Below are 27,132 nucleotides of genomic sequence, written 5' to 3'. Positions count from 1 at the left end.
AACCAGCTTATTGATTATGTTCCTTCCAGATCTTTTATGTTCTGTACATTAAAAAAAGCAGTAGTCCTAGCACTGATCCCCAGAGTGATCCCTGATTACCCTTAAAATCACCTAATTCTGAAAAGTTTTTCTCATTATAAAACTTTGCTTCCTGTGTTTGAGACAATTTTGTGCCAACCTACAGAACACGCCCAGAATTCCCGCTTCTTGCCTTGATTGGAAGCCTGCCTATTGCGGGGCTTATGAATGGTGCTGCATAAAATAAAGGTTTACAAAGATGGACTCCTATGGTTGCATCAAACCAGACCTGATATACATTTTGTATCTCTCTTTACATACTACAGATAGGTAATTACATGTCAAAGATACTAAATAAAAGCTTTATATTTGCAAATTGCATTCTGAAAGATACAGTATTCCTATATTAAATATTCTGCAAGCAATAAAGATCATGTTATAAACTAGGGCTGTCAAACTTAAAGAGTTAATGCATGTGATTGATTTCAAATTTATAATTTGTTATTTTTCCTTATTTGCATTTTGGGCATACATTGTTCGACACCCCCTTACTGCCTAAGCCAATGATTTTCAAACTGGGGTCTATGGCCACAGTAATGTGGACATCATTTAAAAAAATCATTTCCAATTTGAAAGATTGTCTTTTGAGTTGCCTAGTTTTTAAATAATAATACAAGTAACTAAAAATGTTTGCCAGTTGTTACATAAACGTAACTGTATATTAATGTAGTTATACGCAAGAGCAGGGGTCCTCAACCTGTGCAGTACACAAACAGCTGTCAGGTGGCACACACAGAAACAAGACAAAACAAAAACAAGGGCAAAAAGTGGGACTTACATGGGCCGTTGATTACACAATGGCCTAACTTGGATCTCTATGCCCAACTGCGCTTCAATTCCACCACTTAGTTTCTCACCCTGTTCACCTCTTCCATGTCCATTGCCCATACCATATAGAAGCTCACATTGGCTACAAATGAACAGCTATCCCTCGTTTCCACACCTCTTCTAGCCGATCCATGCCAGGATGGAGACTGCTTTGGAACCACACACCTAGAGTGATGGATTCCTGCGAAATACAGCGTTTCACGTTAGTGTTTTCTTAGTCTCCTCCTTCTCCTGCATGAGCAGGCTGCACGGCATATCTCTGTTTCAGGTCTCTCTGCCAACATTATGAGAGTTTTTGTTTGGGTGAACTTGTTTTTTGTACCATTGTTTTTAGAACATTTTTAGAAACTGGCAAACTAAGGCAGAAGTATATACAATGAAGGGCAAAGATTCATTTTAACAATTATTAATAATAAAAAATATGCATCTAACATTGCATTTTGGTGTGTTATTATTAAGCAACAGTGGAAAGCCATCTTTGGTAACCTTCATCCTTCCTTTAAAAAATAAATACAGGAATAGGCTGAAGTTACAAGCAGAACTGTACTTAAAGGTATCAAAAATGGGGCCCAACATTGACACTAATGATCCTATAAAACATAAAGACATTTAACCATCACAATTGAGTTTAAGTTATTTTCCTCTTTTTTTAACCTTTAGTTACAGTATATTTAACTTGTTATTTTTCTACTTCTTTTGATCTGTATTCAAATGTAAATTACAAATATGGAAATTTTAGGCTTTCTAATGTATATTCCTTATGAAACAATGCTACTATTCTTAAATTAAAAATAATTAATTTTACAAGAATTTGATGTACATGAGAAAAACTAAAAGACAAGCACCACTAAACAAAAATCCCTGTGTAATAATAATATGTTAAAATCCCCAAATGAAATATTAAAGGGTCTGGTATGAGTTAAGAAATCTCACTTTTAGTTGTGTCTTAAAAAAGAAATTGTTAAGAACTGAACTTTTTTTTAAGACAATAGAAAATGGTGGTGCTTCATAATAGGTCAGTTCCTGGACAAAAGGTTGAAAGCCCCTGGCATAAATATATCATGTGACATTTAATTATATTTATGTCAACAGTCTGCTGTATTTAAGTATTTGAATTAATTAATATGTCTACTATTATACAAAATCATGCAGTATGACTACTGTTAGCAGTAATCAAGATCCAAGATCACGGTCCGCTTCATCACATTGGATTTATATTAGTGGAAGTTCTGACCAGATGGTATGATATTTTGGGGGCCTTGTCTTAAAGTTTAAGAACCCCTGATCTAAGCTATTCCATTAATGATTGCTGAGAAAGATGAAATTTATGATGGTTATGTTTGATTTAAAACTCTCTTTGATGGTTCAAAGGACAAAATTGTCTACTTGTAAACTTAGTGTGGCAAATTGGCATATCCCAGAAAGTATGATATCTTCTGATTATCACGTAAGAGAATAATATGCATGATGCCACTTTTATAAACTCTGTGGCAAAGACTGTGGTAGACTACAATCAATGAACATACAACATGACTTATAACAATGAATGAAATAAAATCTAAAGTATTAACTACAGCTATTTATTGTAAAGTGGATCACATCAGACTGCAAACCTCTGAAAATAACTGAAGATACAGGGCCGAGAGACATCACTCAGCATGTCTGACAATTCGTCAACATTACCTTCACATGGGACAATTGTGTCACATATCAAGGATTTGTATGAAAGGCACAAGTCCTCATAGTTTGAGCAGCTAAGAAGTTGTATAACTGCCACATTCACAAGGGACTACTGGACATTGCTGAACTACCTTGGTTAAACATTCAATTAATTGGGATTAATGAAGTGACATTTTGGGATTAATCTTGATTAAATGTTTTACTCACTTGAGCGCCTTAGTATCAACAATATTCTGTAGCTGCTTTTAACCAAACACTGCATGGTTTTATATGGATAGCAGTGTTACTTCACTAATCCAGTATCCTGGGTTTAGATCTCATGCTTAGTCGTGGTCTGTGTGAAGTTTCCACATCACCTTGGTAGGTATTCTTCCACATAACCAAAAACCATTATACCAGGTTAACAGGAGACATAGGACCTGTGAAGGTCTGACGCCTGTCCAGGACTGGTTTCCGATTACTGACTGATGTTGCCAAGATAGACTCCAACCACAAAGAATGCTGAAATGGTCTGTTTGGAAATGCTATGGCCCCAAAAAGCTGACAAAGACATATATGATAGATGCTAAATGAGGTAAACATTTATGTATAAAGTCAGAATTGTACGATTCTCATGAAGACATTTCTATAGCTAACCCTCACCAAAGGCTGCACAGTGGAGTATCGGTTACTGGTGCTGTCTAGCAGATACAGTTCCATTGGTTTGAATTCCATGCCCAATGGATGTCAATGTGGAGTCTTCCTGTGTCTGTTTGTCTCCTACCCTGTCAAGGACCACCATGCCAGGTTAACTACAGAGTCTTAAATGGGACCCGTGATGGACCACTGTTTGTCGAGGACTGTTTTCTGACTTCTGCTTGAGCACAGCCACCCACAAGACTGCATTTATTGAGTGCACCTGAGAACGTTATGTCTCTTAAGCAGCTGAGATAAACAGATATGACTGAAGTTATCTGAAATAAAGATTTTCGTATTTAGACAGAAGGGCCTCTTGAAGACATTTTTATAGGTACTTCTAACTTGTTCTGATAAGAAGATATGTGTAAAAGGTGGTATGTACAATAAAGATTTTTAAATTTATTGCATTTGGGCAAATTCTAACCAGCTTTAACAATTTTGCAGCTTTTGCACTTCCCATATTGTTTACTGATTATTACGTCATTTGAGTTTTCCTTTTAGTACCAGCGTGTTTTTAGAGAATTGGTCTGATCCCAGCTAAGAACTGCTGTCAGTTTAAAACAAGTGATTCCTTGATGCATAGTCTATGTTCCACTTTAAAGGACTGACCTGTGCTTTCTGTTTGATGCTGCCTCCTGTTGGTACACAAACTGCATCACAACTGACCTCACTTGCCTGACACCCACACCACTGCCATCATCAGCTGTGAGACGAGTGGTTGGCCTTCTATGCTCAGTTTGCTTTTTTGTGATAGGTTGATAATTCATATCAAAACATTCTTCAGTGTTGTGCCACATACTGTAAATAATGCACAAAAGCTCCCTGATCTCTACACCCATCAGCTCTCTCTGTCCTGCTTCATGTTTACAGCTCATGAATTTCTGGTAACCATCGTGAAGACTGATGCTGCAGAACGATGCCAGCTTGCTGGAGATTACATTCTGTTGAGTAACCAAGTGGCCATAGTCCTGGTGGAGCCTCAGTCCAAACAGGCCTTGTACACGTGGCCCTATCACCTGCTGCGGAGATACGGCCAAGACAAGGTAACTTCATTCTTAATATTAATAGCTTTTAGCACATTCCTCTCTGTGTTTATTTTGTTCTCAGAATGCTGACATGCTGTTCTATTTATGAGTGAGAAGCAAACAGCTATACAGTTCTATCTTTGTATGCAAGATCCCCATTTTCATTTCTTACATCATTACCCAGACAAACATTTGACTAACTCAGCTAATCTAACAGACTGAACATCATTTCTACATTGTCATGTGCCAACCACAGAAACTTGAAATAGTAAATTAGTGAAGACAGTGTGGGTGTATAAAAAAATACTGACTTATTTGTACTTTCAATCAGGCATTTGTAGTGCTCTTTACTGGTTCCCCCTATAAATAAAACAGATATAATGGCAACTCCAGAATACAACATCTGATTTGTTTAACACAAATTCACAATGAATTATAAACACAAGGGTGTTGCATGCAATTCCAACCACACTAGGTATGATCACATGTAAAGAAAAATGATCTAAACCAGTGGTTCTCAAACTGTGGGGCACACCCCCCATTATACCATATATGGCATAATTTCGCTATTTGTAGGAAGATTTTAAACTTGTAGTGGTGTATCGGCAGCAAAAAATATAGGAATAAATTTTATTAGGGTTTCAAAAAAACGTTAGGGGGGTGCGATTAAAACTGTTATGAAAACGTGGGTCGCAAATACTTAAATGTTGGGAAACACTGATCTTAACAGTGCCAGCTCCATATGTTTCCATCATATCTGTTGTGTTTAATTATGGCTTCACCACTTACCCATCAAAATGCCCTAAAAATACCCCTCTATTCACTGCCTTATCAAGTGCTTTTCAGTACAAGCATTCTAGAGATGCATTTTCAAGTAAGCAGTCATCCTTCTTCATCTTCCTAATTAAATTCACTGAATGAGGCAAACACTACAAGAGTCATAGTCCTGTCAAGATAAGGGCACCATAACAGCAATGAAAAGTGCACTATACTTTTTTTCAGTTTTTTGAATTTCTCATACCAGAAGCCACAGCAATTCTTCTGTGTCTAGAACATGCCAACTTTGCGAGTCCTTTTTTATTCAAGCAGACACAGGTAATGCACATAGAGGAACTTCAGTCCATCCAAATGAAGGAGGAATGTCTGAATCCACATCTCATCTCAGCAGCTTCCCCACCTTGAATCCTTGCCTTATCCTCAGAACTACAACAGGAGCAAACTTTTAGTCATGGAAAGCGTATCTTCCTGAAAGTGGAAATCATGAGATGCTGTTAAAGTACTGAAGCAATCATATGGTCTTGTCTTCAGTTGATCCATCCCACTTCAATGCCCAGGCAACCTAGATAAATAAGGACCAAATACCTAGATAACCTTACACGTTGGCTGGACATTCCCAGTGTGTCCACATGGAAGCCACATCTGTGCTGCCTGTGTTTTATTTCTGAAATCCAGTTTTACAGCTTCCTGTTAGTAGTCTTCAGTCCCCAAGATCAGGGGTTCTCTAGTTCAGACCTTGGGGACCCCCCATGGCTGCTGGTTTTCAACCCTACCAATTTCTTCTCTTAATTAGACTTCTGCTTTAATTAAGCAGACCACTGTTTCCCAGTTTTGAATTTTTTTTTTGTATCAATACAGAAATTACAAACTGGTAATGTTAAATATTTACCAAAGCAGGAATTTATATGTGTTAGATGAGTTAAATATTAATGTTCTGGTTATTTAGGCCATACTTTTCTAATGGAAACACTGAAGTTGCTGCTGGCAATAACATTTAGGGTCACTTGCACTTGGTATCTCCTCTGCTCGTATTCAGACGCAATTAAGAAAGCAAACTCCATAGAAAATGTCAATTGGAAGTAAAATAACAAAACAGAGTTAACCATTTACAACCATAAAACTACAAGTATGTTTTAATTTCCTATAGATATAATTCTGACACTACTGCATGATTCTAATCTTTATATATAATACGCTACTGTGGCTGTCCGTTTATCTGTCCAGGATTTTAAATCACCTGTAGCTCGCAAACCGTTTGACATATTCACCTGAAATTTGGTACACATTTACTATGTGACGTCTACTCTCCGCTTTCGGGGTGATGATTGACCTCCAAGGTTATTCCTCTTTTTATTTTTATTTTATTTTAATGTAGAGTCAACTCTTGGCAGTGGCCAGCAGGGCGGGCGTGCGGCGCATGCGTACGGGAACTGTTGTCATCCCTACCACCTTTGCCGTCACTTTCATTACCTCTTCATATCTTAAATCATTCTTGAGTCAGATTGAAGACTTAAGTGCCTGCTTAAGTGAAAAATTAAGGACGAAAAGAAGAGACGAAAGAAGGGAAGAAGCGGGCCGCTAGGGTGGAGTAAAGGAGGGCTGCTCAGGAAGCAGCAGGCACATCAACCTCTGAACAAATGAATGCTAAATGTACAGAGAAAGAGGATGAAAACTAGGAATGCTCAAATTAAATGTATTCACTGCACATTATCGTGAAATGCGTCGTTACTGCTTTAATAATTAAAGGTCATCTAGTTAAACACGTCAATTAAATATAAAAAGTAGTCGCTGATTGTGAAACTGGTTGGGTGGAAAAAAGGACCAAAATGTGAGTACCTCTGCCCTTGGTGACATTTTTATAACAAGCATAACCTTAATTACTAATAATGCTGTACAAAACGTCACAACAAGACCACAGCATAGTCATCACTCTGTTTTAATTTATATTGGCTGGCAAGGCATTACCAATGAAAGAAAACTCCAGGTATAGCCTGAGCTAAGATGGACACTCAGTAAGCAGTTATCATGATTCAAGGTAATGAGTGCCATTAGCAGTATAACAAAACTAAGATAAAAAACTCAAAAAACTAAATAGTGTGCCCTGCCAAAAACAGATATCCCAGTTAGGCTTGCTCACTGGGTTGTATCCCATACCGTCAGAATATATTACGAATCCCCCTTGTAACCCTGTAAAAAAAATAGAAACATTTAACAGCTCCATCCTAGTTTCAAACTGTTTGGAGGCAAACACCCAATAGAATACACATATGGCCTCCAGCCCCCTCTGCTGGCCATTAACATTATGTACAGCAACCTGTTGGGGAACTGACTGAGCATACAAGGAAATGAGAACTTTTATAAAATTAACAAAGCAAAACATGTGGTTCTGTCTCTGCCTCATGACGTGTAAATCATCATAGACTTTGTTTTATCAGGTGTACAGTGCAATTCAATTGTGTGTGTATCATGACACTATCTGTCAATTGAACTGTTTTAGGGACAACTACAGAATCCATCCAAATATTTTCCTGTCTGTATGTGTTGATCTATCTATCTATCTATCTATCTATCTATCTATCTATCTATCTATCTATCTATCTATCTATCTATCTATCTATCTATCTATCTATCTATCTATCTATCTATCTATCTATCTATCTATCTATTGTTGGATATAGCCCGGCCTTTCATCCCGGCCAATACCCCCAGGCCGCCAGATGGATCCCTCCCTGCAGCATGGAGGTGCCCCGAATGCCAGCAGGGAATTATGGACATTGGAGTTTTCATCCACAACCCTGCTGGATACCACAGGGGCCCCTAGAAGGCGCTGCAGGGAGGAGCAGTGAGACTTCCGCATACAACCCGGAAGTGCGTCATAATCACATGAACAAAAAGACAGACATACTTCTGGGATGAAAAGAAGACTTTTGGATCTGACCTGGAAGTGCTAAAAAGTCAAATGGACAGGGGTTCAGGAGCACTTCCGGGTCACGGACTATATAAAGGACTGTGGGAGATCCCAGAGTTGAGCTGAGCTGGGTGGAAGGGTGGCAATGCATCTGGGAGAGTGGAGGATTGTTTATTGTGGTTATTGTATGAGTATTGTAGAGTGGAGGGTGCTTTGTACACATTACAGTCTGAATAAAATAATAATTTGGACTTTTATCTGGTGTCTGGCGTGTAGTCTGAGGATTCAAGGGAGCGAGAGCGCCCCCTATCTATCTATCTATCTATCTATCTATCTATCTATCTATCTATCTATCTATCTATCTATCTATCTATCTATCTATCTATCTATCTATCTATCTATCTATCTATCTATCTATCTATCTATCTATCTATCCTAGATGCAAATGTTTTTTACATTTCTCTAATGTGAGTGTTTTATTAAAGATGTATATTGTCCTAACAAAGACATTCTCTCATTCTTAAAGATGCTAGGAGTACTTAGTGCAAGTGTTTGTGTATGTGTTGAATATTTATAAATTTGTGCTTTCTTCCCATAGGCCAACTTTTCCTTTGAAGCAGGACGACGTTGTGAGTCTGGGGAAGGGCACTTTGTATTTTTTTCCAGCGAGGTGCAAACCATTTTCAGATGTGTTGAATATGCCATTGCACAGCAAGAGAAACAGCGTAGGAGTCTAACTGAAGTAACCCTGGACAATGATTTCAATTGCGTTTTTGAGGAGTCACAGGCTACTGCTAGTGTCACTCAAATGAAGGACTGCAACACGAGAGCCATGTCATACTCTAGCATTGAGGAGAGCATAGTCAGTAGTGACAAAGAAACAGCTGCACATACACCACCGATGACTATGTCCAAGACATATCCTGTGCCTCTACCACCAGACAAATCTCAAAAAAACGTATCTGCACAGAGGAGTAGCTTAGACAGGGGATCTGAAAGCAGTTTGTATACAACCGTAAATGAGCCTGTGGCAAGCCCTCGAAGGAAGGAGAGCGTTGCAGCAAGGGAGCCAGATACTGTTATCAGCGTCTATCAGAATGTCAACGAGTCCCTGAATCAAAACAGCCATCCAAGATCTCCTGTTGTCACCAGCAGAAAAAAAACAAAGGAATTGTCTTTGTATGACTATGAAGATTTTGAGAAAGCCAATGGAACTCAAAGCTCTAAGAAAGAAATGTGTTACTCAACCATAAAGGCGGTAAATAAGAGAGGTGATGAAGACGTCCCAGAGGACAGCGATTATTCAGATAATGCTCCTCGTTCTACTATTATTACTAAGACTGTCATCCCCAGTGACTTTAAGCAAAGACTTTCCAACCTTATCTCTAAAGAAGCACCCAAGGGTTTTGTTTCTGTGGCACCCAGGGACCAGAGCTGCTTAGAATGATTAAACAGCAATTGAGAGTCTCGATTTTACTGTAACAGTCGGTTCTGGTCTTCAAGCATCGAAAAGGGTTACGGTAACAGAAGCAAAGTGATGACATGAAACACTGACACAGCAAAAAGCGGAATAGAGGTGCGGCCAGCCTCCCATAAGAAAGTGGGTTAGCCAAACTTAGGTCTCCACTTTGTGTGGTCTAGGCCTTCTTCTCTTTATACAGAAATCTCACAACTTCTTCAATAATACCAGTTAAATATACAGACTTAGTGTATTTATTCTCATCATTTAAACAATCGAGGAATTGTAATATTTATGCGATATACTTAAACAGCAAACAATTTATAATAAAAAAAGGCACCCTGAGTATCACCATATAAAATGTGAAACACTTTGACACTGCTTCACAACAAAAACAGACAGATAGATGGATCAGATAAATTTGTGAGGGAATATAATGGAGACAATTACTGCTCTGCTGCAGTGTACCCCACTAAAGATTTCTTCCTGGGGGCTGGGAGCCATGTTAAATACACTTTCTCCTTGTTGTGGCTCAGGTAAGTAACTCAATGCAGGACAGCATTCACAACAGAAATTAACAACAGTCCAAATCCAATTGAAAACTACTTTATTTCAAACCTGAGCTTCAATATCAAAGAACACTCTGAGGCAATCAAAGTAACATTGGATAAATGTATTACCTTGCATGGCTATATTCCATACCAAGGGTATACAACCCTTTAATTGACAAAATAAACATTTCTTTTTAAATACAGACAGCACTACCAACACTCCCAATGAATCCTACTCATCTTTCCCGTTTCCTTTGGTTGCCTAGTTGCCCTGCATTCTTCCTGGTTCTAGATCAGTGCTAATTCTACTGGAGCACTTCCTGTTACATATGCTTGAAAAATCATCTTTGTACAGTTGTGCTGTTGGTGTCGGACATATTGTGTCCCAAACTTCAAATGTTTCTGCAGTCTTCCTGCCTTGGAGAAAAGAGCAGCTTGTGTTTTCTTGGTTCTATCATGAATGCTTTTTGGGTGGCATTGCTTAACATCCAAGATTTTAGTACCATGTGCAAAAGCTTTCAGACGTCTAGCCTCTGTATCATTCTAGTCTCTGACTTCTACTGATATCTCAAGGGGTTGGCTGCTATTGGTTGCCATCTGACTAAGCTACTAGACGATTTGTCTAAACATAACAGCTGCACATTGTCATTAGCTTCAGGGCACTATCAACATTTGTTAGTCTGAATGTCAGCAATGTCGCCTGAATATGGTGGCCAGATTGTAGGAATGGGCAGTGGAACTCTGAGACAAGAAGATCAGCGTTGGCTGGAGAGAGCCCAGTGATGTCCAAGTAAATGTTATCCCAGAAAGAATGGCTTATGTTAAGTCTAAAGAGATAGGTGGGAGCCACAAGAGTTGACCAGTTGCATGTGTCTTTGTCTTATTTTATATTGTAAATTCTACCGCTTAATAAAAATTAATTGGTTGCATTCATCATGTGTTTTTCCTGCAGGGGGTGTTTGTTGTGTAAAAACATCAACACTTTCACTGTAGTACCCAACTTAAATAAGATTAGAGGAAATCTGGTGAGTATCTACCTCAATTATACACTTCAGCACACATTTAGTAATGAAAAATAAATTTATATAAAGAGGCCATTGTTTTGTATACTCACCTTTCAGGCGGGCAGGGTGTAGTCCTTTACATCTGCAGCTAACTTTGCTTTGGTCACCTGTTGATTTGTGCTTTCACTGTAAATGAACAGAAAGATAAAAAGCAAATAAGAAGTTCTACCATCACAAAGCACACCCAAACAAGGCTCATGTAGAGTCATGAATTATACAGTATGTTTGGGATGTGTAATGGAAGTCAGAGTACCTTGAGAAAACCCATGCAGATGAGAAGAGAACATGCACACAACACAGATTTGTGATCCAGCCAGGATTTCAAATTAATCACAATGTGTATTTTTATAATGTGGTTGCACAGACATACAGTGAATACACATTTACCTTATATTTCATAAAGTTCAAATCAATGTCCACTTAGGATGTCCCATATGCAGTTTACATGTGCTCCTCATGCTAGTTTGACTGGATTCTGGACAGCTGTTATGCTGTGTGACATTTTAGTCCAGTGTGAGTGTGTGCACAGCAAAATCACCAGTGTTAACTTCAGAATCAGAATCAGAAAACTTTATTAATCCCGAAGGAAATTACTTATGTTACAACTTAACAACAGACAAGGGACATGTTACACTAAGAGCAAGTATAAAAGTAATCATGTAAATATAATAAAGTAGAATAAATGTAAGTATCAAACTAAAGTACAGAGTGTTGCACCTTAAGTTAATATTGCACATTTTGAGAACAAATAAGGTTATTCTCATGTGAAGAGCAATTTATTGCACAAGAACAGATAGTATGTTGCACATTTCAAGTACTTGAAAAAATGTACCTGGATATCCAAAAAAGAAAAAAAGGGTAATAGCTTAAAGTGTGGATGAGTGACCGGAAAAGGAGTTATAGAGTCTGATGGCTGTGGGGAGGAAGGATTTCCTGTGACGTTCAGTGGAGCACTTGATGCTAGTCAGTCTACTGCTGAAAACGATCCTCTGTTCAACCACAACACTATGAAGTGGGTGATTAACATTTTGAATAATAGACCAAAGCCTAGACAACATTCTCTGATCTGTCACAGTTTCCAAACTGTCCAGTTTCTCTCCTATCACAGAGGCAGCCTTCTGAATTAGTTTGTTTAGTCTCCTGATGTCTGCCACTTTCATGCTACTTCCTCAGCATGGCACAGCGAAGAAAATGGCACTGGCCACCACACTGTTATAGAACATTCGCAGCATAGTGTTGCTGACACTAAAAGATCTGAGTTTGCGGAGGAAATACAGCCTACTTTGACCCTTCTTGTATATGGTCAGCGAGTTCCTGGACCAGTCTAGCTTATTGCTCATATGCACCCCTAGATACTTGTACTCCTCAACGATCTTCACCTCCACACCCCTAATAGACAGGGGAGTAGCTGGAGATCGCGATCTTCTTAAATCAAGTACCAGTTCTTAGTTTTACCGGTGTTGATCTGCAGTTGATTCAGCTCACACCAGTCACCAAACCTGTCCACTACCTTCCTGTATTCGGTCTTGTCTCCATGTCTGATGCTACCAACTATTGCAGAGTCATCAGAGAATTTCTGCAGATGGTAGCCCTCTGTGTTGTAACTAAAATCTGTAGTGTACAGGGTGAAGAGGAATGGTGACAGAACTGTCCCTTGTGGAGCACCAGTGCTACACAGCACGGTGTCAGACACAGAGCCCTGTAGCCACACAAACTGTGGCCTTTCCGTCAGATAGTCCATGATCCCGAAACTAAGGGAGCATCCACATGCATTTCCGATAGCTTACTCCCCAGTCTGGCTGGCTGGATGATGTTAAAGGCACATGAGAAATCGAAGAACATAATCCTGAGAGTTCCTCCTGGCTTGTCTAGGTGACTATAGGCACGGTGCAGCAGGTAGATGGTTGCATCTTCGACTCCAACTGTACACATCAACTGTATATACTGGAGCTAAATTTGCATAATATACAATGTGGATATATGAAGGAAATGCAGGCCAACAAATAGAAAATATTGGGGCACCAAACCAATCCTTTTTGTTTAATAAGGTGCAAGTCACTGGCGTAGCAATGGGTTGTGCAGATTGTACAAAGCACAAGGGTCTGCGAGCTTGGGGGGCCCAGTCGAGGCCATATACATTTTTTTTTATTTTTAATAACTAAAACAGGGGTTTCACAGTCTCGATGCAGTGGCTTCAGCGTTCAACGTCTTGTTATCATCAACTCTGACCCTGATGGCTGACGACTAATTGTATGCTGCTGCCGGTCTTCTCGTTGAATGCTATACCACCGACATTTCACCAGCGTTTCCCGCTCAATTGTTGTCATTTCGTGCATGTTTTAAATCGATCCTGTCAACAAAGTTGACTGTTTTGAAGTAGCTGAACTATTGCTGATAGATCACTGTGCACTATCATTTACTTCCAGTGACGTTTGCACAGCTTACATGTAACTGCTGACAATTGACCAGTGACTGTTGCTGCGTGTGATCGATCATTCTCCAAGTTAAAAATCATTAAAAATGACCTCAGAAGCACCATGTAGCAAGACAAACTTAGTGGCTTGGCTGTGCTCTCAATCACAAACGAGTGTGTCAGACAACTTGACATGTCAAACATTGTTGAGACTTTTGCACAACAGAAGGCATTCAAGTGAGTATTTTAGGGTACCCACTGTGGCAACCCCTAACAGAAGCAGCCGAAAGAAGAAGAAGAAGAGGAAGTGATATTGTAAGTAATATGATTTGAGACTTGCCAGTTAGTTCCATTTTTATAAACTTTAACAGTTTAACATATATGTTTCATCGTGTACCTTAGTATGGCTTACTGTGCATTAGTGTCACTACCGTGAGGATTTGTGAGTGTGACCACTTTATGATGTCCATTTTCTCAGAACGTGCGTATATAGTAGTATCCTGTTAGCTTGTGTTGTCATTTTAACTTGTTACAAATTGAAATTGTTTCATATTATAGCACAGAACAGTTTCTACTTTCTAGATTATGTTACATTTTAATCATCTTCTTTCACAAAGTTGTCTTGGAAAAGTACGCAGGTCCAAATTTCACATATATATATATGTACTAGTACTACTACCCACACCTCCTACATCCCATTCTCACAATTTTTCATTTTTGGTGACTTACAGCAGCTGTAATAAAGCAATTTAAAATGATGCTACCAATTTCATTTAGACAGCAGTTTGTTTGTCACTAGTGTGACACCACTGCCCTATGATCTAGTTGTGAATAAATGACTAACAGTTATGCTGGACAGAAGGGGCCCACTTCAGAGCGCTGCACAGGGGCCTTAGGTAAGCTAGCTATGCCACTGGTGCACGTCCAACAAAAGCTAGTGCCCCATAATGCTAAACAAACAAAACCCACTCCTCATGAGGAACCTTTTCACTTAGCTGGTAAGCCTATGGCAGGAAGGAGCTCCATCCTGCAGTGAGTTCTTGTATAGAGTGGCATCACCTTCGGGAAGCCGTGGGATATGTAGTGGAGGAACTGGAAGTTTCCCTCACTTTGGACATAAAAGCAGGGGATACGGTTAGCACCAGCACCCCCTCTCGACCACGGGTGGAAGTACATATTGTACCTCAGAAGAAATTGGAGGATGATCCACTGATGCACATATGTGACAAAATTTATGGGTTACAACCGAATATTTAATGGAACACTGGTGAATTTGCTGTGTGTGGATTGGCACGCCCTGTGATGGACTGCCACTCCTAATGCCACTGGTCTTCTGTGTTGTGTGCAGTGTTAGAGGCACAGGCTACTGGCTTTCATTTATAACATATCAGGGTCCTCAGGAAACAAAGCTTACCATGCAGCACTGGTCACAAAAGAGGAACCAAACCCCAGGCAGGATACAAATCCATCACACAGGGCCAGTTTACAATGGCCGAGTAATCTAAAATGCATGTCTTTAAGGATTTGCTCATACAAAAGGAGATGAAAAAAATATGGGAATATTATTTTTAAATATTTAGTTTTTAAGAGTAGAAAGTAAAAGAAGGTTAGACACTCAACATTGTGGGTGTGTATTGATCATCCTGTATGTGACCAAAAAGGAAAAATATTTTATGTGTAATCTAAACATTAATGAACTTAGGGTGTCATCAAGTGAAATGTTGATCATTAAACAACCTACAAATTGATTTGCATTTGAATGCAAATAGAAAATGAATTTCTGGAAATTAATGTATTTTATGTGAGCTCAGAGAAAAGCAAAGATCTAAAATGAAGATGCCAGTCTAAAAAACAAAAGTGCTTCGTAATTTCTGACTGTTCACATTCCTGGAAATCAGTGTGTTTATTTGTCATATTTTTATGGTGTTTGTATGTCATATTTTGAGTGGTTAAGAGCACATATTGGTTATGTGGAACATTACTGCATGTGACTTGTGTGTTGTAACATCCAAAATATTTTTCACAGTATAACCACAGAAAGGTTCTTGATAAAATACAAACATGTTAAGAATATTATCTACCCATATTTTAATGGAAATGAATAAAACATTTTGCTGATGGATTTGTTCTTTCCAAATACTGAACTTAAGCAGTAAGCAGAAGGTTTTATAAAAGAAAAATAATTCTGTGTATTAATATGTGTTATGGAAATACCTAACAAAAAACTTCCCTCTTCGCAGTTTTGAAAGAGCTTTAAAGGATTTTTGGATGGTAATCTCTGTTAAGATGACTCGAGTATCCTGGTTATCAGTCCCCTTCCAAAAATGTGTGAATTACATAAAACTGGTAATTGTGCATGTCTCAGCGCTGAGCCCTGGCCTTGCACTCATTTGCAACCTGAACAAGTCCCAGATTGGTTTTGTGTCAATGGCCAACAAGTTATGGCCAACCACACAATACGAAAAGCATGCAGACCGAGTACCACTTTTGGACAGAAATAGAAAAATAACATGATCACATCATCACTGGACATAGTGGACAACTGATAATTTCTTGCATCAGCACATGCACAATTAGCAATATGATAAGTTCAAGTTCAGGCCAACTGGATGCAACCCCTCACAAAAATAGGGCTGCTGTTTAACACATGATGATTTATATGTATGTTAATATGTGGATGTTTATTTGCTTAGTTTATAGTGGACAAGCCACACTCTTAAAAATACAACTCACAAAAGTATAGGTTTTCAGAGTGATCCTGTAGGGAAACCATTTCTCATTCTGAAATTAACCATCCACATGAAGGGCCCAGAGCTTTTTGTATTAATTTAGATCCATAACAAGCTCCACAAATAATCATGAATAGATGACAACAGATTTGTGAGATGCCAATGGGTTTGTGATTATAAAAAGCCTCTTGCTGTATACAAAGACACAGGATAAGTACAGGTTTTCTTAATCTGTTAGCATGTCCTGTAGCCTACTATAGATTGAAAATACATGTCCACTCTTTGTGAACCGTTTCAAAGGCCAAAGAACCAACTAGTTCTTTGTTAAGCAATGGCCCAGGTGACCACACAACCCAGTAAACTGCCATGACAGAACCAACATTTTAAGAGTGCATAGGCTGTGATTAAGTGACTTTATTTATTGATGATATTTCAAAATGTGTTTCTAATAAATTAAGAAATCACTAAAAGAAGCACACTTACTCATTACAACATTAACAATACATGCTGCCAAAATAAAAAGGCATTTTATTTTTTTTAAAAATACCTTTATTTAAAAATCACAACATGATCAGAAAACAACCTTCTATTAAAAAAAGAAATACATTTCTCAACTGACATAAATATTAAAAAATATCTTATTTGCAAACAAACAATTAACATGAAAGCATACATTATGGGAAGGCAATTTCACTCATAAAATAAAATAAAAAAAAAATTTAATCAAATGCTTTACTTTAATTTGCATGTTCATTAAAGTGCAACTACAAACTTTTCCCTGTATTTATTCTAAGGAAATATTCACACACACGTACAGAAAACGAGATTTCAAAGTTAAGAGTGACTCTCCGGACTTCAAACAAGTCGTGATAATGCATTCGTGTAATTAATAAAGTCTCTTGTTTTTAAAGTGACCGCAATGAAAAAATATAAAGAAACGAAATATTTACTATCAAGTTGCGAAAACCCCGTTTAAAACGTTATAGGTTGGCAATATCGTTACGCCCTATTAACTATAATATTACATACCTAAATCTGTTTGGGTCACAAAATACAAACGTAGCCGGAGGAGTCGCTTTAATCCAATCGCAAGTGTAGCTGAGTTCCGGTACTGAGTGGGACGGTAACGTGGTCCCACAAGCACACCCCAACTCACGCAGTCACCTTGTTCGTTTCCCACCCTGTTACTGTTTTTTGGGAATTATCCCATTTCTGTGCAGCCCGATTTTCAAAGGCGTGGACGTTTTGTTAATTGAGCCCGTATGTGTGAATTTGCCCCGCACTACTCTCGATTCCCATCCGGGCATCCAGAAAAAAATCTAATTAAATAAAGCCACATGTTTAGATGATACTAATAAGATACTCTATTAAAATATGTATCATAAATCACATATTACATGAGGGGTAACGTTCATCTTGAAAATTGTAATGAATTTATTTTCTAAGTATAAAAAATGGCTTACACCTGCGACCCTCAACTAAAAATGCTTTTAAAATACATGGTAGGATAACGGGAATTGTCCTCAGAGGACATGTTGACAGCCTTTTTGGGGTTCAGTACGCACACAAGCGCCATACAAAACAGTTAGGAGCGGCTTGTCAGCGCATGGACACCCACGCAGACACCAAAGCAGCTGGAATTCCGAACGACTGTGTTTACCAGCGCATCCTTTCATGGCGATGCTGAGCTGACACAGGCACCTTCAAAAATCACACACTGGTCAGAAGACTTTTCCCTACGAGATGCATATGATAAAGCGTTCATCCTCTTCCAAGTTGATTGACAGGATTCAGGTGAGAACTGAAGAAACGTGTTTAAAGAAAACACATTAGCATAAGAAAAAGTCAGACTTTTGAAAAACACAATTTAAAATAGTTTCCTTTTTTCTATATTTGTATTTCTAATTCTTGACTCTCAAAAAAGTAGGCTCGGTAGTGGAATGTGGGTTAATGGCCGATGCAGCAATGAGTCAGTGAAGAATATCTTTGGGCACCCCTAGTCAGTAAGGACGTGCCCAGTGTTTATTTGGGCTTTAGTTAACATTACAGTGTCATCACTTTATGTCCTGCCCATCTTTATTGAAAAAACTTGAGTTGATAATTTGCTTCTACCGCCTGTCCATCTGGCCATCCTCACTGTCACTGTAGTGACATGACTCGCCATCACTACCATTCGCAGGGCTCGGTTGACCATTGTCTGTTCCCAAAACTGATTTGAGCTTTGGCACGATAACCAAGTGTCCTGTGGGTGCCTGCTTTTCCCGAGGTTCCCCCAGGACAGGAAATTTGGCCGAGGAGGATGAGCATGTCCGTGGATAGCTGGAGATCGCTTCAGATGGGCACATTTTGAGCTGGCTGCAGCTGTCGGTACATCGGTCTTTTTCATTGACACTTTTGAGCAATTCTGACAACTCGGCTATATAGATCTGAGCCATTTGCAGCGTGTCATATTTGGATAACTTCTTCTCGTTGTCTTGCGAAGGGATGACACTCCTCAACTCATCGAAAGCCCTGTTCAGCCCATGCATTCGGCGCCTTTCTCTAGCATTGGCCGCTACACGTCTGTGCTTTTGTAAGACAGGATATTCCATTACAGTGTTCCTCCTGGCCTCCTCCTTCACCGTGCATATATCTCGGTCCGTTATTAATATATTGTTGCACGACTGGCTGCTGGGTATCGAATTGTCCACGTCGGTCACACCTGTTCCGTGTTCGTAGAAAGTTGCCGTTGTCCCTTCTGTTGGAGGTTGGATAAGAAATTCGTGGGAATTTACTTGAAACCTGTTGCCGATCCAGCTTCTCGGATCACTGCTAGTCAGTCTTGATATTTCTGGCAACATGGACAGATCCGCACGCCGTCCTTCTTTCCAGTCAATTCGCGTGAACTTAGTACTGGTCACTGACATGCTCTTCAATAATCCAAGAAACGCGTAACTTCAGAACCCTTATCAAGGTAGCCTTTTGGCTGTAGCAGCGATCTCCTTGATGCTAATAAAAAAACCAAAAACGTTTAAGATAAATACTTCTAAATGTAATTACTGATGACAGCTTGTGAAAATATTAATCCAGCCGTTAATACTGCTTCGGGTACAGTGCTATAAAATGAAACGTTAAACGTCTACTGCTCAGTTTCTTCCTGTTGCGGAAAGTGCCCACTCTGATCATTTAAATTGGGCAGTAAGACTTATCCCCGCCCCAATAGCAAGGATTTCATCCAATGAGGACAAACCTCACAAGTGCACGCGCACTCGCGCAACACAGCTCCCAGAAAATGTCAAACTGCAAATAATGAATGACACGAAACAAGTCGTAAAATCACTGAGGCCGATTCTTTCTTTCTTTCTTTCTTTCTTTCTTTCTTTCTTTCTTTTACGGATTCCGAGAACGAATGGATGAAAATCAATATAAACACTGAGCTAGTTTATGCAAAGCCATGCAAGTGCTGAAATCCACCAAAACCCTATTAGGCATTAATTGTTTCTTGAAATATTCAAAGGAGGCGTAATATACACTGCTAAAAATAAAGGTGTCAGAGTGACTCTTCAGAGCGGTGCCATAAAAAAGCATCCACATGAAGGTTGCAGGAAGAATTTTAACAGGGTCAATAAATAAACGATAACAGATTTGTGGACTACCAATTGGTTCATCATTTTTAAAGGACTCTTGTAACATTATGTTCAGGTCATCTTCATCTGTTAGCATCCTGCTAGATAGCCTAATACACCTTAAAAAATAATGTTCTATCCAAACCAGAAAGCAAATCCAACGCAACAATTCCATATGCAAAGAATCCTTCCGGGAATTAAATGTTTTTTTGTCATGGCACTACGAGAAACCACACCAGCCAAAAGTGCCATTAAAGAACCATTATTTTTAAAGTGTATATTACTTATCATACAGAAAAATAGTTATCAAACAAGTTCAGGGGCCCCGAAGCCTATGGATGGCGAACCTGCACTCGCACAAAGCCACACTGGGCAATATGGAATCAGAAATTAACTTTACAAGTACGTCTGTAGTGACATGAAAAATCAGACAAACATGAGAAGAACGTGAGTCGAATAAGACGGTTGACGGGTGAAACAGCAGTACTGGTCACTGTGCTATAATGTCACCCGAAGCTGCAATGAACTTGCCCGCCAGAATTCTGGCGTCCCGGAATGGGTCCAACCATGTGTCCGCCACTCTGAGGGCATGCTCTGTCAATCTTGTATTGGAAAATTCTGGCCTAGAATATGCATGATCGTCAAAACCTGTAATTGAACAACGTGCCAGACATTTACATGATACCATTCTTAGATGATACTATTACAAGTTGTTATAGTTTAAGTGAAAGGCAACGCTAAATATATATATATATATATATATATATATATATATATATATATATATATATATATATATATATATATATATATATATATATATATATATATTGAAATAAAGACTAAATGAATCAGTCACGTTAGATATTAGACAATTAGCGTAATGAGGCAGTGCGACATAGTGGGGCTTTAGATTTCAAACTCTGAGCCCGTGGATTCACATCCCGCTATTGACATAGAGTGACCACGAGCAACTCACTTCACTGCCTGTGCTCCAATTTGAAAAAGAAGAAACTTAACCAATCGCATCTCAAATGTTGCATAAAGACGTCAGCAAAATAATTTCAAAATAAATTAATCTTGAACTTCAGTTTAACTAAACACACAAAAAACGCCACCATGAAGCCGTGCAAAAATTCTATAGAAATACTGTAGATAAGTATGTATCCGTGTTTGTATGCATGTATATGTTTTATTTTTGTTGGTACTAAAAACAAAAAAAGTGCTAAAAGTAATCTGTTTAATTACTGGATAAAAATTTTAACTTCAAAAGGGGCTAGTATTGTATTGATTAATAACTCCAACCGCGCATAGTTAAAGTGTTCAACATTTCCCAATTTTTAAAATATTTCACGATTGTCCATTGCATTTATTTGCACAGTTGAATGCAGTTTATATTTTAGATAAACTCGAAAAAGTGAAAAAATTGGAGTCACAATGCTTCCTTATTGACATAATGTAAATGTGTCTCCTTAAGGCAGATCATATGCAATCTCTGATAGATTATGCACTTATTCCTCCATGTATTTATTTAGGAAAGGCGCTTAATCGAATTTCGCAATAGTTGAGGGTTGCCCCTGAAACCAACTCTGGACAAAACGCAGAATTTATCACTGAGCACATTCACGCTCAAGTCGTGTCAATTTAGAGTCGCAGTTTAAGCTAACCTGAAGGTCTTCGGCATTTCGGAAGAGGGCACCAGCAGACGCGCCTACGCAAGTACGAGGAGAAGATGCACTCTGAACACAGAAAGGTTCGAACCCACTACTGTCGCTCAAACCAACATATACTGCATTTAGATAAAAAGAATAATGACAATTTTCATAAATAATTTAACCATGCAGTAAAATTAATTTGTTTGTATCTGGAACATTTTAAATCAGTTATTCCTAAAAAAATATGCTTATTGCGTTTTTGCATTCCGACAATCTTGTTCTTTTTTTTTAAAGTATTGCTTCACTGATTCTGCTTGTATACCGAAAGCACTATATGCGGGCAATGCCAAGTAAGTCGCAGACACGTCTTAAAACACCGTCACAATATTTATCTTAAGGGATCTTTGATAACGCCTTCCCCAAACAGTGGCGCACGCACTTGACTGCCTCGCCTTTTACAAACTCATAATCAGAACTTGATAAGCTGCTCTTTTATGCTTCGAGTATCCTGTTCTTTTCCTAATAGAAAACGGGGGGTAATATTGCGATCGACCGTTTTTGGACGATCGTAAACCTGTATTGTTATGAAGCTGTGTGATGGCGTTAGTAGATAATATAAAACCAACAGGTGGGAAGCCAGTGGCTGAGGTGGCACCTGTCTTCAGCGTCTGGATTGGTTAACTGCCACGGTCGTTTTTAAGGGGTTAATTTTATAGGAACACGAAGTAAATAGTCAAATAATTAACTAGCATTGGCATTCGTTTCCAAACGTTGCCTGTGGCGCCTTGATTTAAAGTCACTTGATGCTTTGGTCGAGTATCTCCGCACTTTATTGAACTGTTTTTTATATGTTGTACTAAATAAGAAGAGAACGTGCAATACTGCGTGATAGAAGGAATATACTGTAGACACAAGCGCACTTAAACAGAACATCGATCGAAATCAAGTAACAACTAACCTCAGAATAATTGCTAAAATAAGTTATAAAGATGTTTACACTCAACAACGTAAAAGCTAATAATTCCAAAGAAGCCGCTACACCTTTATGGTAAAAATAAAGTATTAAAAGTGTAATTAGCATTATTAAGCAACATAAAGGCTACATATTTAGCCCAGGTAATCAGTATGGAAAGTTGATTAGCAATTTAAGCAAAAAGGAAGAATAAAATCTTTGTCAATAAAACAATATATCTTTAGCCGTTTTGGTACACTCATTCGTTGATGTATTCATTTTTTTCTGACCCGGTTTACGCCAATCCAGAGTGTCTGGGTTCTGTATACAATTTCACATCAATAATATTACTCCAGATAGAAGGCAGACATAGAGCTATAAGACTCAGCTGCTGCTCTTTCTAAAGTTTGAATTCCCTCGTGTCACCCATCAGTGTCCCAACTTGGAAGCGCTATCTCCCATATGCTGCCTCACGGGGCAGTTCAACTTTCAGCACTCGTTTTTATTACACCTAAAAACACATCGCTCATTCCAAACACAACGTCAGTTTCCATTATCATAAATAGTATAACTTTTCATCATTAAACTATATCGTGCAGGTCGACAAGCAATCGCTTCTTTGTTAGAGCCATCTATAACATCTAAGACCCTGACTGATTTAAGATATGGCTACTTTCCCATTATCTCGCTTTACAAACACATTCAACAAAGAATATATACGCAAAAGCACGGATAGGATTAACAAAAAGTTCATCCATTTTTTGAACAAGTGCCACTGATACCCTGTAATCACACAATTTATTGTAATCGTTCTTTATACACAGAAAACCAATTGCCGCACCATAAACCCTCGAGTTTGACTGGCGCCCGTTTGGCAGGTGCACAAAAGGGTAAGCGCTGAAAACGGTGTAGACGACTTTCTTTTATTGGGTGTTTTATGGTGAACGCGACAAGAATTTATGCGGGTACATTTCGGCAGACAATCAGAAAGTTTATCTGTTATATATACGAGGGGAATAAATTAAATAATGAAAATAAGGAGATAGAATTCGACCGGTATCAAGAGTACCTTTAGATGTTTTGTTTAAAATTAAAAATGTCATTATTAATACTGTCGCGGTAAAATTGTTCTTTGAATGTTTGAACACGAATTATTATGCACCTTTGACAGTTCGCATAGCAATGTTCAGAAACACTAACATACAAATATAGCGGTAGAATGTTATAGAACATTTGTAAACGAAATGATAGTATTTTCTAAACGAAAAAAAAAATAGATAGGGATTTTTAAAATTTCATTTAAAAGATTATTTAATTTTTACAGCAGGGCACACCAGTGCTCTAGCGATTATCAACCCGACAGAAAGATACAAAATTCTGTCGATGGGCATTCGCTGTATGTTCCCTCCAGACATCACCGTGACCGATAAGAGGGTAATGATCCTTGCCTGGAACAGTTAAACGGGCACGCTCTCCGACCAGTGGGGTCCTTTCATCGTGCTATGAATATTTCATTGAAAATCCCCCCCGCGACTACAACGACAGCCTGCATCCCTGACGATCGAAAGGAGAGGGGTCCCGGCTTCACTTCCCATCTGCCGTGGGGTGTCAAGGGGTGGTGGGCGGTGTGCTGCTTCAGACAGCGGGCATGAAAGGTGAACAATGCTGGGGTCACTGATTTTAAATGAACGGTTGTCTTAGAGCTTGTAAAACGTTTCATTGCGAGGAAAAACCTTTCGTATGTCGCCAGTGTTATACTTTATTCGATACTGTAACGAGGGTCAGCGCCGAGAAATAAATAAACAAATAAATAAATAAATAAATAGGCACGTTGATAGATAAATACATGTATTTGCTTTCTGTAACTATACATACCATAACCCGGTCCCACAGACCTGTACAACTGTAGGGAATGTGGTCAACTACTTACTACAACTTCAGCAACTCTGGAGATAAAGTGATGAGTCGGCTACACAGCAGGCTGACGGCTTCGATTGACACGCAGAATCTCCCAGTCAGTTGGCAGCGTGGGTGGAAGAAGTCGCTGTAATTAGTGTTGATGCCGCCTCACAGCTCAATGGACCGAGCCTCGACACTGGACATTGCCTGTGAGCACTTGTCGCGATCTCCTAAAGTGCGTTTATGAGGATATGTGCTTCGATATTACTCAAGGCGCTTGTATGTTAGCAAAAAATTAGTGCCTCAAAAACGCTGCGCTCGTCCTTCAATAAATATAACGCCACTTCTTTAAGTACGCGTATAGCCGCGGGGCACACCTGAAACATGCCAAGTACTAGCCTGCGGAATCCCTTGGCTTGTTTTCGGTGCAATTATGTATACTCCTTTGGTTGCGTATTTAGTTATTATTATGCATGCATGTATTTATTTATTTTTATTTTCTTGATATACGGAGATGGGAAATTTACTTATTTTTTTGTGTTTCTTGACGAAGAGGGTCCTGCAGTAAAGAAAGCACATCTATAAAAATCGTGTGAGAAAGATAATTAGTAAGCACCTATTTGGGATAATTAATTCATCTATGATTACATTTTCTGGAACATTTCTGCTTTCTCAGATGATGCTTTTCTGCCCTGAGTACTGTATGTTTTCTTTTGTTTTTTTAAATATATTTCCCTTTTTAAAAAACTGCCATATCAGCTACTGTTTATAGGTATGCTGCATAATTTCATATTCATACTATTGTGAATATCATAGGCTACTGTCTCGATCAAGGCTGATTCTTGTCTTCAATGGAGTGGAGAAATATGCATTATTGTCGAACACAGGCCACAGTAGGGGGGCACTTAACAAATGAATTTTATTTAGCTACACGACTTGTTTACAAACAGAACCAAAATGTAAAAGGCATGTCAATGTATCTGTAATACTCTGCTCCGTTTTACCAATGCTCTAGCGTAGGTTACAAAGAGCACCATCCCATGCAGTGGTAGACCTACATTTCTCAGGGCCTTGGGGACCCCTTGGCAACCACCAGCAAGCTCTAAGTTACCACTGTTCTCTTCTTCAATGGAGTGTTTTCACCACAATTGAAAATAAAAATAAGAAGAATAATAACTACAATAACTGCAAGCAATGAAATATGCTTTCATTTTTTTTCTCGCTTAGGGCTTGCCTAAGAAAAATAATTTTTATAAAAATTTTAACTTCTATCATAAATTTTAATATTATTTTAAATTATTTATAATGTATTTATATTAAAGATATTTAGAATGAAACATCCTTAATTTGAATATTTTTTAATTTATGGTTAACCAATATAACCTTTTAATTTTAAGTATTATTTTGTATTGAATTGCACTATACGGTTATTTTTTTAAAACTCCTTCTCATACAGTAGGCACTCAAACTTTTTAAGCAATGCGGAATAAAGTCACTTCTGGGGCCCCTCCAGGATTTAGGGCTCTGACCCCTGATGCATTAGTCTTATAGTAGATCCACCCCAATCCCATGCTGGTTTACAACAAACAAGAGCAAAGCAGAATCAATGCAAGTAAACATAGATAAAATAAAATTCTGTTTTTTTAAGTGTATTTATTTATTTTTAATTCAAGTACACTATTAAAGACAATGGTTCCTTATAGAGCCATTGTTTAACAAACAACCATTTCATTCAGGGAAGGGTTTTTTGCAGACAAAATGGATTCCTTGGACTCTGAAAAAGTGTATGTGGACAAAACAGAAATTGTAAATTTATACTACACCACCATCTAGCAGATCAAGAAAACCTGCTAGCCTGTTGTGTGCAGCAAGAGCCCTTCTGTAATCATAAACCCATTGCTATTTCACATATCAGTTATCATAATGGTTATTCATGGAATCTGATATCCAAATAAATGAAGTTTTTCTTTCTTTCTTTCTTTTTGAAACCTTCATGTGAATGGTTCTTTTGGGAACCAAAAATTGTTCCCCTATTGCATCACACTGAAGAAAACATTTATCATGGCCTGCCCAATTGGTCACTCGGTGTCCACGCATTTTTATGGAGCACATTTATTTTTTATTTTATACATTCTATAAGAAGCATTTCCTCCAATTAGCCATTTCCTCCAATGCAAGTAATTAATCGACTCTCTCAAATGGCGAATTCACCTAATGACCAGTATTTCTCCGAAAGTTAAAGCTGTTAACTACGGGATCTTTCCGGTAAAGTGAAAACAAAGGTGTCCGTTTTGCTAACTAACCGTGGACTTTGCACGTGTTTCCAACATTGTCTGGCTTAATTATATACGCTCCTGGATTGGAGTAAGGCGCTTTAAAAGAAAGGGATTGTAAGTCAACAATAGATGCACAGACACAGCCAGTGACTGGAGGAATCGTTAAATTATAGGGATCAGAGGCTCAAGGGGTAACCGCTATGTAATTATGCTAACTTAGAAGGGCGGTGCAAAGATGCCGCGATAGCTCTCAAATTAACAACTGATATGGTCAACTTGTGGACGTCTACTACAATTAGGAAATTTGCCAATTAATTAACGACAAGAAACATATTTGTTGACCAAATTAGTTGCTGACAGCCCGAACCTGCTGGTGAGTTTACGAATGGTGCAAGTCTGACAAGTCGTTCTTTAAAATTTAAACACATTCTGCTGATGGCTTATTACCGATATCTCAATTGCTGTTATATTTTGTTAAACAGTTGGCTACGTTAGAAAATACACTTAAACCATGCAAGATGTCCGAGCAACTGTGTTTCATCGGTTTATTTAACG

General features: G+C 38.5%; 2 protein-coding genes across 2 annotated transcripts in view; one reads left to right on the top strand and one right to left on the bottom strand.

Moving 5' to 3' along the window:
- Positions 1–10,915, top strand: part of LOC114660816 (docking protein 3-like) — a 70,413-nt gene extending 59,498 nt beyond the window's left edge. The window contains exons 4-5 of the mRNA XM_028813730.2: positions 4,135–4,307; positions 8,573–10,915. Coding sequence (XP_028669563.2) covers positions 4,135–4,307; positions 8,573–9,421 — 1,022 coding nt within the window. The 3' untranslated portion in view covers positions 9,422–10,915. The remainder of the gene's footprint in view (positions 1–4,134; positions 4,308–8,572) is intronic.
- A 7,269-nt stretch (positions 10,916–18,184) lies between these two features.
- On the bottom strand, positions 18,185–19,251 carry atoh1b (atonal bHLH transcription factor 1b). The gene has a single exon (XM_051934183.1). The coding sequence runs from the start codon at positions 19,094–19,096 to the stop codon at positions 18,299–18,301; it is 798 nt and encodes a 265-aa protein (XP_051790143.1). The 5' UTR covers positions 19,097–19,251; the 3' UTR covers positions 18,185–18,298.
- Positions 19,252–27,132: the final 7,881 nt, after the last annotated feature.

This window comes from Erpetoichthys calabaricus, chromosome 11 (assembly GCF_900747795.2).
Source record: "Erpetoichthys calabaricus chromosome 11, fErpCal1.3, whole genome shotgun sequence".
NCBI lineage: Eukaryota > Metazoa > Chordata > Cladistia > Polypteriformes > Polypteridae > Erpetoichthys > Erpetoichthys calabaricus.
Note: the sequence above shows the minus strand (reverse complement) of the source record. Positions and strands in the feature narration are given on the sequence as shown.